This window comes from Saccoglossus kowalevskii, chromosome 9, assembly GCF_978046115.1.
Source record: "Saccoglossus kowalevskii chromosome 9, keSacKowa6.1, whole genome shotgun sequence".
NCBI lineage: Eukaryota > Metazoa > Hemichordata > Enteropneusta > Harrimaniidae > Saccoglossus > Saccoglossus kowalevskii.
Genome location: NC_140649.1, coordinates 32,322,006 through 32,336,545, shown reverse-complemented (window position 1 = coordinate 32,336,545; position 14,540 = coordinate 32,322,006). Strand labels below are relative to the sequence as shown.

The following is a 14,540-nucleotide window of genomic DNA, read 5'->3' as shown; positions in this document are numbered from 1 at the left end:
TTCAGTTTTACTTTATTTTTTTACATGTTTTGTGCATAACAACAACTTTTGTCAACTTTCAGAAAATAAACTTGTATAATATTTTCCATATATAATATTTTCCATATATCAAATTTTGTTTATTCAATTCAAAATTAAATCATTGAATAATACGTATATTGATTTATATATACATTTTTTCGTGGTTCAATTCATAACAGGAAACTACTGTAATGAACATCAAATAAACTTACACTCGTTCTATAGGTGGGACGTCAAATGAAGCTGCTATTGTCATCAGAGTTGGTAAACAATGAGAATGGTGACCACATTCATATGGTAATAGTGTATTCGCCTAGAAATCAGAACAGCAACATTAGAGGTAATAGGACAAGCTATTTAAACAAGCTAATGATGTATTACAGCTGTAGTTTTGAGAGTAAACACAAATGAAATATTGTACTTATAGCTGCATTAGTTGCAATGAAATAGAGTATATAACTTCAGAATGAATATATAAAGAACATAAAGCATTATACAGAACTGGTTGAGTTTGTCGTCAAATGATTGTGAATGACATGTTTAACATGATGCCCCTTACCATGTGTAATAACTCTCCTAATAATATTGTTGCTCTTATTGATAAGTGCTGCTCTCCTGTTGTGATGACTTCTACTAGACTCTGTCGAGACAATCAAAACAATCAATGTTTGCTTACAAAGATATTATAATAAGCAAATTAAAGATACTCACATACAAATACAATATAAACTAATACCTCTAATAATCCAGCACCGATGAAAGCTTGTAATATCAATGCTATGTGATTCTCCACTAGATTACTTCGCGTCATTGCCCGATGTGGCAACACCCGCTTTGCTTCCTCGACCACAAACCCAGCTGACAACTTCCATGATACATGCTCTTGAGAAGGATCTACCAATCAAAAAATTATCTAGATGAGATACTTGATTTCAAACTCTCCTTTACCAAACAATATATTATTAGTAAGTCTAATCACTTATCAAACATTATTTTCAGTAAAGTGTCTGTACTTATTTGTCTGTTACTGTAAAATCTGTATTAGAAGCCGCGGCTTCTATTGAAATGGTACAATGCTACAGAGGGGATTCGGCTTCTATTAGAGCATCTACACATATGAGAAATGATGAATTTTTGGTTCTCAATTATTCAAAAAGAATGGGTGGGACTTCTATTAGGGATGCGGCTTCTAATACAGATGTTAGGGTAGTGAGACTGGTGCATCCCATCTTGGAGTACAAAACAATCCCATTTCTTTAATGCAAGCATTACAAAAACTGTTTCTACAATTCATTCATGTTAAACACAGTTTTCATAAAAAGCAAGGCTCTTGGTGTGATTGGATTTGTACCGCCCTCTGTCAACTATACTGATTAAAAGACCTTGTATTCACGAAGACAGATATTTGATATGTTATTCTTGAAAAAACTGTGCTGTATGTATGTCATTATTTAACCTGAAAGTTAATAGGCTTAATACCAGGAGGAAGGATATCTCCCATGTTCCTTTACGTAGAGTGGAGGATTCAAAGGAGGGCTTCATGAATCATTTAGCTAGACTTTTTAATGATTTAATGTTTAATCAGTGTAGAAATTTAGGAAAATTTTAGTAACTCTATTCAATAGTTTATGAACTTCTGTGCCTGGTTTATTTTACTTAATCTAGTTATATTTATCATGTTATTATTTCTATTGTTTGTTTGTTTTTACCTCATCTGTAAGTGGCTGCTTAGTGCACTGTTGGTGGGTGAATAAATAAGCAAGTGCAACACAGAAAATAAGGCACGCTTAAGTTCAAGTTGGAAATACTTATTTATGTTAGATCACTGTGAGACATGTCACCTACGATGGTGCATACTGGACACAGTGATAGTGATAATAAATTATTATAATTACCTGAACTCAGTAAGGCTATATTAAAATTATCCGTCCATTCAGGAATTGGAAGACTAAATATTTCATAAAGGACGTCCATGACACCTTTCTGTAAAGTGAATGAGATTGAGTTAGAAACAGAAGGTGAACAGTGATGTGATACATGTTAACAAACCAAATTAATTTGGGTGATGTGAAACATAAGAATTCATGCACATGCTACAAGATACAAAATTACCTATGTGTAAGCAATTTGATAATAGTTGATAAGAGATTATTAAATGCTTTTACAATATCATCTCAGAGTGCAACTTGAAATAGATGAAGTTTTTTTAGCACTTAATATATTTACTGGACCATGAATTACTCGTTTCAGGTCATTCAAGATCATTCACATGGCCATATTTTCACAAAAGTCACTATGACCTCATGTTTTAATGACCCTAGTGAAATGTTTACTGCTGCATTATCTTGTGATTTACACAGACTTGCAAAATTCATGAAAATTTGGCACGAAATTGAAGCTGTTTTTCAGTTTCTTAAAGAGCCAAAATTACTGTGCGGTGTGTGATAAACATCTAACATGACATGAAAACTGTAATATATTGAACTAAAAACTATTTATATGATACTTGGACACACAACTGATTTAATAAACTATGGTACCGGTATATAAATTACCCAGTAAATCAAAGTGCATATGGGCAAACAATGCATAATCATGTATGGGTAATTTATTATAGTTGCTTTTCAATTTCACACATAGATGAGTAATATACTACAAATAATATGCAGCACAGTCAAGTAATTCTTACCCTCAAATCCTCATTAGGAACTGATAAAACACCAAGAAATGAACACAAACCACTGGCATCAGGTCTACAAAGACGTATCATTCCTGTAATATAAATTGTAAGATTATGCAACACCAACAGCAGTTTCAGAGAAGACACTTATAACCTTACTGCTAGAAGGCAGTATCTAACAAGAAATTGGTTTTCTAGACTACTGCTAGAGGGCAGTATACAACTAGAAATTAATTGACTAGACTAGTGCTAGAGGGCAGTATACAATTAGAAATTAGTTTACTATACTACTAGTAGAGGGCAGTATACAACTAGAAATTAGTTTACAAGACTACTGCTAGAGGGCAGTATACAAGTAGAAATTAGTTTACTAGACTATTGCTAGAGGGCAGTATACAACTATAAATTAGTTTACTAGACTATTGCTAGAGGGCAGTATACAACTAGAAATTAGTTTACTATACTACTAGTAGAGGGCAGTATACAACTAGAAATTAGTTTACTAGACTACTGCTAGAGGGCAGTATACAACTAGAAATTAGTTTACTAGACTACTGCTAGAGGGCAGTATATAAGTTATTTACTAGATTACAGTATACAACTACAAACACATTTATTTTATTACTTTCAAAGGGAGGCATAACTAAACTGTTTATTTGATTGCAACTAGAGGGTGGTGAAACGAGGTAAATTAAATTGTTCCCACTAGAAGGCAAATTAATTAGAAACACATTTATTCATTCACTGCTCACATTTCAGTCAATCTGGTGACTCAGTCACTGCATTAGAAAACAATTAATATATACATGTATGCTCTATTAAAAGCATATTTCCAATAGAAATGCACATATACCAACAATTGCACTGATTTTATGGTGGATTATTATTAAAATATAACTTATTTTGAAGATACCCCTAATCATGAGATAAGTGACCTTTTAAAGGGCAGTGGTCGTCACTCTGTGTTCTGTTCGATATAGGACTCATAGTGATAAACACAGTGCATGTGATAAGTGACCTTTTAAAGGGCAGTGGTCGTCACTCTGTGTTCTGTTCGATATAGGACTCATAGTGATAAACACAGTGCATGTGAAATACAATGTTTGATATCATGAAATTCCAACACATGCTGCGCTATGGCCGCAGCCTTTAAACCTTTTCAGTAAGTTACTGCGTCAAATTATATACATACCTGGCCATGATCTAAACATCGTTACTATCGCCATACGACTTGCTAAACAGCGTGCATGTCTATCATCACTATCCAAGGAAACAAATGAAAATGTGTGATTTTTTCTTAAATACAGCATCAATGTCATACAAAAATTATTATGCTAGTTGGCAAGAAAATTACTCAATAAATAAATATTGGCCTTAAATTTATCAAATTGATTTGGACATAACTTTTACAGAATTTTGGCAGTACAGAATATTTTTTGAGAAAAGCTGTCTGAAAATATGCAAAAATACATATTTTTGGAACAATTTTCATAAGAATCTTTTTTAAAAGTATAACATCTTTACCAATAATTTGTGGCAAATACACATCTTATAACTACTTATGATGGGTTACCCCCAAAAAAAGAGATTTTTTTAAAAAAAGAGATTTAATCTGTGTAAAAAGAGATTTTTTTACTAAAGAAAACAATGATATATTTGGCATACAAAAAATTCTGTTCAACACTATAATTCATACACCATATATCTTGGTTTAAGGCATAAAACCACATTATAAATGTCAAAAAAATGTAATGAAATATTTTTACAACAGGCAGCCACGATATAAACAGAAACCAATCTTACCTTATATGGGCATCCGGAATTTGGAAAGTATGATGATAGTGAATATCTGTGTAAGGAGCTAAAATTTTCTGAAAAAATAAAAATAAAAAGATATTTGCAAGAATCTCTATAGCAACTAAACAATAATACTGTATACTGCTTTAATTTTGTGAAACAAATTCAATGAGTCAGAGATTTTTACAAAATGTTATTCTCATGAATGCCACCCATTAAATTGAGAAATTTCCTTAAGCGAAAATTAAACAGTTTACAGTAACATATTTTCACTGTTACAAAGTACACTACTTGTAATAGTTTGTCTATATCAAAATTACAGTGATTTATAGTACATCAATCAGGCCTGAACAATTCTAACAACCACCGATATGCCTAACATTTATTTACATCATGGAAACATTTTTTACCTCATTGTCAATTTACAATATAGACAGTAGCAGGCAAAACCAATATATTCTTCATCAAGACAAACAATATTAATATTAATCAATTTAATTTTGTTAGAGGCTACAATTTCACAACATTTGTGTAATATAAAAAATGTCAAAATTCCACAGCAGTAAAAGGATTAGTGCAACAGGAAGTCACGTGACATTCTGTGAAATTTAGCCACCTAGTATACAACAAATTATCAAGTATTCAGTCATTTGTATTATTTCTACACTTGTATTCAGTAATAAAACATTTGACTCAACCTTTACCTGTACACAGGTATCATAAAACCTTGCCCGTTACAAATAAAGGTCTCTAAACCTATTTATCAAGCAATCTGCAGCTAATTTTAATATTGAACAGAAGCTACATCACATAATGAAACAAGCAGCTTCTCAGCTGAGATAGCTCCGCTGTTAGCAATGCACATTTCAATTAAAGAACTGAAGACATCATTGAAAATGAACAATATGAATAGTATCAAAGCAATCGGACTTACAGTTTTTAACAAGAAGTCGAAAATATCACTTTTTACCAAAAATTACAAAAATATTCACCAAAATAAATTAATTAGAGAATTGAAGATATCATCACAAAATGAACAAATCTGAGAGAGTTCCACATGTAGTACCTATATATGTAATATCAAAGCAATCGGACTTACAGTTTTCAACAAGAAGTCGAAAATATCACTTTTTACCAAAAATGGCAAAAATATTCACCAAAATTAGAGAACTGAAGATATCATCACAAAATGAACAAATCTGAGAAAGGTCTACATGTAGTATCTATATATGTAATATCAAAGCAATTGAACTATTGATTTTTAACAAGAAGTCGAAAATATCACTTTTTACCAAAAATTACAAAAATATTCACCAAAATTAGAGAATTGAAGATATCATCACGAAATGAACAAATCTGAGAGAGGTCCACATGTAGTACCTATATATGTAGTATCAAAGCAATTGCACTTGCGGTTTTTAACAAGAAGTCGAAAATATCACTTTTTACCAAAAATGATAAAAATATTCACCAAAATTAGAGAATTGAAGATATCAACATGAAATGAACAAACCTAGGAGAGGTCTACCCAAGGTACATATACACCAAGTATCAAAGCATTTAGGCTTGTAGTTTTCAAGAAGAAGTCGAACAAGTAAAACATTGACACGGACGACGACGACGGACAATCACTCATATGATAAGCTCCGCTCGACAAAGTCGACAGCGGAGCTAAAAACAGACATTCTCTTTAGTACAGATGACCCTGGGTCATATCATTGAGATATAATAAATTGGCACATCGTACTATATACATGTATATATAAAAGTCACCGTGACCGATTATATTCACAAGGGTCAAAGGTCAGTCCTACAAATCTATATTTAGGTATTTCTGATAAGACCTCTAGTGTCAGGTTGATAAAAACACAATTTTCCATATGAATGGACAACACTGACTGTCAGTTCAACAAATTGCATGATAACATGGCAAATATAAAATAACAGGAATTTCTTTGGACTAATTAACAAAAGCAGCCTATCGGCTGAGATAGCTCCGCTGTTAGCAATGCACATTTCAATTAAAGAACTGAAGACATCATTAGAAAATGAACAATATGAATAGTATCAAAGCAATCGGACTTACAGTTTTTAACAAGAAGTCGAAAATATCACTTTTTACCAAAAATTACAAAAATATTCACCAAAATAAATTAATTAGAGAATTGAAGACATCATCACAAAATGAACAAATCTGAGAGAGTTCCACATGTAGTACCTATATATGTAATACCAAAGCAATCGGACTTACAGTTTTCAACAAGAAGTCGAAAATATCACTTTTTACCAAAAATGGCAAAAATATTCACCAAAATTAGAGAACTGAAGATATCATCACAAAATGAACAAATCTGAGAAAGGTCTACATGTAGTATCTATATATGTAATATCAAAGCAATTGAACTATTGATTTTTAACAAGAAGTCGAAAATATCACTTTTTACCAAAAATTACAAAAATATTCACCAAAATTAGAGAATTGAAGATATCATCACAAAATGAACAAATCTGAGAAAGGTCCACGTGTAGTACCTATATATGTAATATCAAAGCAATCGGACTTGCGGTTTTTAACAAGAAGTCGAAAATATCACTTTTTACCAAAAATGACAAAAATATTCACCAAAATTAGAGAATTGAAGATATCATCACGAAATGAACAAATCTGAGAGAGGTCCACATGTAGTACCTATATATGTAGTATCAAAGCAATTGCACTTGCGGTTTTTAACAAGAAGTCGAAAATATCACTTTTTACCAAAAATGATAAAAATATTCACCAAAATTAGAGAATTGAAGATATCAACATGAAATGAACAAACCTAGGAGAGGTCTACCCAAGGTACATATACACCAAGTATCAAAGCATTCAGGCTTGTAGTTTTCAAGAAGAAGTCGAACAAGTAAAACATTGACACGGACGACGACGACGGACAATCACTCATATGATAAGCTCCGCTCGACAAAGTCGACAGCGGAGCTAAAAACGGACATTCTCTTTAGTACAGATGACCCTGGGTCATATCATTGAGATATAATAAATTGGCACATCGTACTATATACATGTATATATAAAAGTCACCGTGACCGATTATATTCACAAGGGTCAAAGGTCAATCCTACAAATCTATATTTAGGTATTTCTGATAAGACCTCTAGTGACAGGTTGATAAAAACACAATTTTCCATATGAATGGACAACACTGACTGTCAGTTCAACAAATTGCATGATAACATGGCAAATATAAAATAACAGGAATTTCTTTGGACTAATTAACAAGCAGCCTATCGGCTGAGATAGCTCCGCTGTTAGCAATGCACATTTCAATTAAAGAACTGAAGACATCATTAGAAAATGAACAATATGAATAGTATCAAAGCAATCAGACTTACAGTTTTTAACAAGAAGTCGAAAATATCACTTTTTACCAAAAATATTCACCAAAATTAGAGAACTGAAGATATCATCACAAAATGAACAAATCTGAGAAAGGTCTACATGTAGTATCTATATATGTAATATCAAAGCAATTGAACTATTGATTTTTAACAAGAAGTCGAAAATATTACATTTTACCAAAAATTACAAAAATATTCACCAAAATTAGAGAATTGAAGATATCATTACAAAATGAACAAATCTGAGAGAGGTCCACATGTAGTACCTATATATGTAATATCAAAGCAATCGGACTTGCGGTTTTTAACAAGAAGTCGAAAATATCACTTTTTACCAAAAATTACAAAAATATTCACCAAAATTAGAGAATTGAAGATATCATCACAAAATGAACAAATCTGAGAGAGGTCCACATGTAGTACCTATATATGTAATATCAAAGCAATCGGACTTGCGGTTTTTAACAAGAAGTCGAAAATATCACTTTTTACCAAAAATTACAAAAATATTCACCAAAATTAGAGAATTGAAGATATCATCACAAAATGAACAAATCTGAGAGAGGTCCACATGTAGTACCTATATATGTAATATCAAAGCAATCGGACTTGCGGTTTTTAACAAGAAGTCGAAAATATCACTTTTTACCAAAAATGACAAAAATATTCACCAAAATTAGAGAATTAAAGATATCATTACAAAATGAACAAATCTGAGAGAGGTCCACATGTAGTACCTATATATGTAATATCAAAGCAATCGGACTTGCGGTTTTTAACAAGAAGTCGAAAATATCACTTTTTACCAAAAATTACAAAAATATTCACCAAAATTAGAGAATTGAAGATATCATCACAAAATGAACAAATCTGAGAGAGGTCCACATGTAGTACCTATATATGTAATATCAAAGCAATCGGACTTGCGGTTTTTAACAAGAAGTCGAAAATATCACTTTTTACCAAAAATGACAAAAATATTCACCAAAATTAGAGAATTAAAGATATCATTACAAAATGAACAAATCTGAGAGAGGTCCACATGTAGTACCTATATATGTAATATCAAAGCAATCGGACTTGCGGTTTTTAACAAGAAGTCGAAAATATCACTTTTTACAAAAAATATTCACCAAAATTAGAGAACTGAAGATATCATCACAAAATGAACAAATCTGAGAAAGGTCTACATGTAGTATCTATATATGTAATATCAAAGCAATTGAACTATTGATTTTTAACAAGAAGTCGAAAATATCACATTTTACCAAAAATTACAAAAATATTCACCAAAATTAGAGAATTGAAGATATCATCACAAAATGAACAAATCTGAGAGAGGTCCACATGTAGTACCTATATATGTAATATCAAAGCAATCGGACTTGCGGTTTTTAACAAGAAGTCGAAAATATCACTTTTTACCAAAAATTACAAAAATATTCACCAAAATTAGAGAATTGAAGATATCATCACAAAATGAACAAATCTGAGAGAGGTCCACATGTAGTACCTATATATGTAATATCAAAGCAATCGGACTTGCGGTTTTTAACAAGAAGTCGAAAATATCACTTTTTACCAAAAATGACAAAAATATTCACCAAAATTAGAGAATTAAAGATATCATTACAAAATGAACAAATCTGAGAGAGGTCCACATGTAGTACCTATATATGTAATATCAAAGCAATCGGACTTGCGGTTTTTAACAAGAAGTCGAAAATATCACTTTTTACCAAAAATTACAAAAATATTCACCAAAATTAGAGAATTGAAGATATCATCACAAAATGAACAAATCTGAGAGAGGTCCACATGTAGTACCTATATATGTAATATCAAAGCAATCGGACTTGCGGTTTTTAACAAGAAGTCGAAAATATCACTTTTTACCAAAAATGACAAAATTATTCACCAAAATTAGAGAATTGAAGATATCATTACAAAATGAACAAATCTGAGAGAGGTCCACATGTAGTACCTATATATGTAATATCAAAGCAATTACACTTGCGGTTTTTAACAAGAAGTCGAAAATATCACTTTTTACAAAAAATATTCACCAAAATTAGAGAACTGAAGATATCATCACAAAATGAACAAATCTGAGAAAGGTCTACATGTAGTATCTATATATGTAATATCAAAGCAATTGAACTATTGATTTTTAACAAGAAGTCGAAAATATCACATTTTACCAAAAATTACAAAAATATTCACCAAAATTAGAGAATTGAAGATATCATCACAAAATGAACAAATCTGAGAGAGGTCCACATGTAGTACCTTATATATGTAATATCAAAGCAATCGGACTTGCGGTTTTTAACAAGAAGTCGAAAATATCACTTTTTACCAAAAATGACAAAAATATTCACCAAAATTAGAGAATTAAAGATATCATTACAAAATGAACAAATCTGAGAGAGGTCCACATGTAGTACCTATATATGTAATATCAAAGCAATCGGACTTGCAGTTTTTAACAAGAAGTCGAAAATATCACTTTTTACCAAAAATTACAAAAATATTCACCAAAATTAGAGAATTGAAGATATCATCACAAAATGAACAAATCTGAGAGAGGTCCACATGTAGTACCTATATATGTAATATCAAAACAATCGGACTTGCGGTTTTTAACAAGAAGTCGAAAATATCACTTTTTACCAAAAATGACAAAATTATTCACCAAAATTAGAGAATTGAAGATGTCATTACAAAATGAACAAATCTGAGAGAGGTCCACATGTAGTACCTATATATGTAATATCAAAGCAATTACACTTGCGGTTTTTAACAAGAAGTCGAAAATATCACTTTTTACCAAAAATGATAAAAATATTCACCAAAATTAGAGAATTAAAGATATCATTACAAAATGAACAAATCTGAGAGAGGTCCACATGTAGTACCTATATATGTAATATCAAAGCAATCGGACTTGCGGTTTTTAACAAGAAGTCGAAAATATCACTTTTTACCAAAAATTACAAAAATATTCACCAAAATTAGAGAATTGAAGATATCATCACAAAATGAACAAATCTGAGAGAGGTCCACATGTAGTACCTATATATGTAATATCAAAGCAATCGGACTTGCGGTTTTTAACAAGAAGTCGAAAATATCACTTTTTACCAAAAATGACAAAAATATTCACCAAAATTAGAGAATTAAAGATATCATTACAAAATGAACAAATCTGAGAGAGGTCCACATGTAGTACCTATATATGTAATATCAAAGCAATCGGACTTGCGGTTTTTAACAAGAAGTCGAAAATATCACTTTTTACAAAAAATATTCACCAAAATTAGAGAACTGAAGATATCATCACAAAATGAACAAATCTGAGAAAGGTCTACATGTAGTATCTATATATGTAATATCAAAGCAATTGAACTATTGATTTTTAACAAGAAGTCGAAAATATCACATTTTACCAAAAATTACAAAAATATTCACCAAAATTAGAGAATTGAAGATATCATCACAAAATGAACAAATCTGAGAGAGGTCCACATGTAGTACCTATATATGTAATATCAAAGCAATCGGACTTGCGGTTTTTAACAAGAAGTCGAAAATATCACTTTTTACCAAAAATTACAAAAATATTCACCAAAATTAGAGAATTGAAGATATCATCACAAAATGAACAAATCTGAGAGAGGTCCACATGTAGTACCTATATATGTAATATCAAAGCAATCGGACTTGCGGTTTTTAACAAGAAGTCGAAAATATCACTTTTTACCAAAAATGACAAAAATATTCACCAAAATTAGAGAATTAAAGATATCATTACAAAATGAACAAATCTGAGAGAGGTCCACATGTAGTACCTATATATGTAATATCAAAGCAATCGGACTTGCGGTTTTTAACAAGAAGTCGAAAATATCACTTTTTACCAAAAATTACAAAAATATTCACCAAAATTAGAGAATTGAAGATATCATCACAAAATGAACAAATCTGAGAGAGGTCCACATGTAGTACCTATATATGTAATATCAAAGCAATCGGACTTGCGGTTTTTAACAAGAAGTCGAAAATATCACTTTTTACAAAAAATATTCACCAAAATTAGAGAACTGAAGATATCATCACAAAATGAACAAATCTGAGAAAGGTCTACATGTAGTATCTATATATGTAATATCAAAGCAATTGAACTATTGATTTTTAACAAGAAGTCGAAAATATCACATTTTACCAAAAATTACAAAAATATTCACCAAAATTAGAGAATTGAAGATATCATCACAAAATGAACAAATCTGAGAGAGGTCCACATGTAGTACCTATATATGTAATATCAAAGCAATCGGACTTGCGGTTTTTAACAAGAAGTCGAAAATATCACTTTTTACCAAAAATTACAAAAATATTCACCAAAATTAGAGAATTGAAGATATCATCACAAAATGAACAAATCTGAGAGAGGTCCACATGTAGTACCTATATATGTAATATCAAAGCAATCGGACTTGCGGTTTTTAACAAGAAGTCGAAAATATCACTTTTTACCAAAAATGACAAAAATATTCACCAAAATTAGAGAATTAAAGATATCATTACAAAATGAACAAATCTGAGAGAGGTCCACATGTAGTACCTATATATGTAATATCAAAGCAATCGGACTTGCGGTTTTTAACAAGAAGTCGAAAATATCACTTTTTACCAAAAATTACAAAAATATTCACCAAAATTAGAGAATTGAAGATATCATCACAAAATGAACAAATCTGAGAGAGGTCCACATGTAGTACCTATATATGTAATATCAAAGCAATCGGACTTGCGGTTTTTAACAAGAAGTCGAAAATATCACTTTTTACCAAAAATGACAAAATTATTCACCAAAATTAGAGAATTGAAGATATCATTACAAAATGAACAAATCTGAGAGAGGTCCACATGTAGTACCTATATATGTAATATCAAAGCAATTACACTTGCGGTTTTTAACAAGAAGTCGAAAATATCACTTTTTACAAAAAATATTCACCAAAATTAGAGAACTGAAGATATCATCACAAAATGAACAAATCTGAGAAAGGTCTACATGTAGTATCTATATATGTAATATCAAAGCAATTGAACTATTGATTTTTAACAAGAAGTCGAAAATATCACATTTTACCAAAAATTACAAAAATATTCACCAAAATTAGAGAATTGAAGATATCATCACAAAATGAACAAATCTGAGAGAGGTCCACATGTAGTACCTTATATATGTAATATCAAAGCAATCGGACTTGCGGTTTTTAACAAGAAGTCGAAAATATCACTTTTTACCAAAAATGACAAAAATATTCACCAAAATTAGAGAATTAAAGATATCATTACAAAATGAACAAATCTGAGAGAGGTCCACATGTAGTACCTATATATGTAATATCAAAGCAATCGGACTTGCAGTTTTTAACAAGAAGTCGAAAATATCACTTTTTACCAAAAATTACAAAAATATTCACCAAAATTAGAGAATTGAAGATATCATCACAAAATGAACAAATCTGAGAGAGGTCCACATGTAGTACCTATATATGTAATATCAAAGCAATCGGACTTGCAGTTTTTAACAAGAAGTCGAAAATATCACTTTTTACCAAAAATTACAAAAATATTCACCAAAATTAGAGAATTGAAGATATCAACATGAAATGAACAAACCTAAGAGAGGTCTACCCAAGGTACATATACACCAAGTATCAAAGCATTCAGGCTTGTAGTTTTCAAGAAGAAGTCGAAAAAGTAAAACATTGACATGGACGACGACGGACGACGACGACGGACAATCACTCATATGATAAGCTCCGCTCGACAAAGTCGACAGCGGAGCTAAAAATTTGAAACATTCAGTTGTAAAATCAAATAATACTGTAAAACTCTTAATTTTTCACTACTTGGAATTTTAGGAACTTGAATTTGATTTTATGGCATTTGTAAAACAAAACTTTCACTTGTATAAAATCTGATTTTCACCGACTTAGTTAGATGTTACATAACTATTATCATTTTGTGTATTTTTAACAACTGTCACCAATATTTGCCATTTTTATTTATTTTATTTTTTTAAATTTTGTTTTGTGTCAGGCGACAGTTCCAGACATTGAGTGTCACTGATGTTTCTCCTGAATTTAATTAATTTAAGTAATTCAAGTAATTTGCATCAGTACAACACAGCATTCTGATTAGTCAATAACATACTTGACCTGTCAGGTCAGAGGGCAATGTTGCAGGTCAGAGGGCAATGTTGCAGGTCAAATCGTGCAGAAAAACATCATGGCGGAAATTGCTTTGCATCGAGAGTTTGCATACAATCAAAAAACAATCAACGAAGATCATGATGAATCTCTGGACTTTGAGCATTTCCCCTCAGACTTAATAATTTTACATCAGAAATTCTGATGGTGCGAACTTAATATTGTAATGCGCATATTTTTTTGTGATCATTTCTGTTTCGTTATTGTAAAATGTTATGCAAATCAATTGACTTTTGAGTAATTTTACGAGTTGGCTGCTCGACTAAAAAACATGATTTTGTGAGCTGAGTATCCTGGATGCTAAGTCAGACAAGTACGGGCCCATCAATCCCTCCCAATGCTTACTAATTTATACT

General features: G+C 30.9%; 1 protein-coding gene across 1 annotated transcript in view; it reads right to left on the bottom strand.

Annotated features, from left to right (window-relative positions):
• The window catches only part of LOC100367446 (rapamycin-insensitive companion of mTOR-like), a 39,748-nt gene that overhangs the window by 15,795 nt on the left and 9,413 nt on the right, over positions 1-14,540 (bottom strand). The window contains exons 8-14 of the mRNA XM_002741609.3: positions 4,505-4,572; positions 3,894-3,961; positions 2,711-2,793; positions 1,917-2,004; positions 758-915; positions 581-661; positions 234-334 (exon numbers count right to left, since the gene is read on the bottom strand). Coding sequence (XP_002741655.1) covers positions 234-334; positions 581-661; positions 758-915; positions 1,917-2,004; positions 2,711-2,793; positions 3,894-3,961; positions 4,505-4,572 — 647 coding nt within the window. The remainder of the gene's footprint in view (positions 1-233; positions 335-580; positions 662-757; positions 916-1,916; positions 2,005-2,710; positions 2,794-3,893; positions 3,962-4,504; positions 4,573-14,540) is intronic.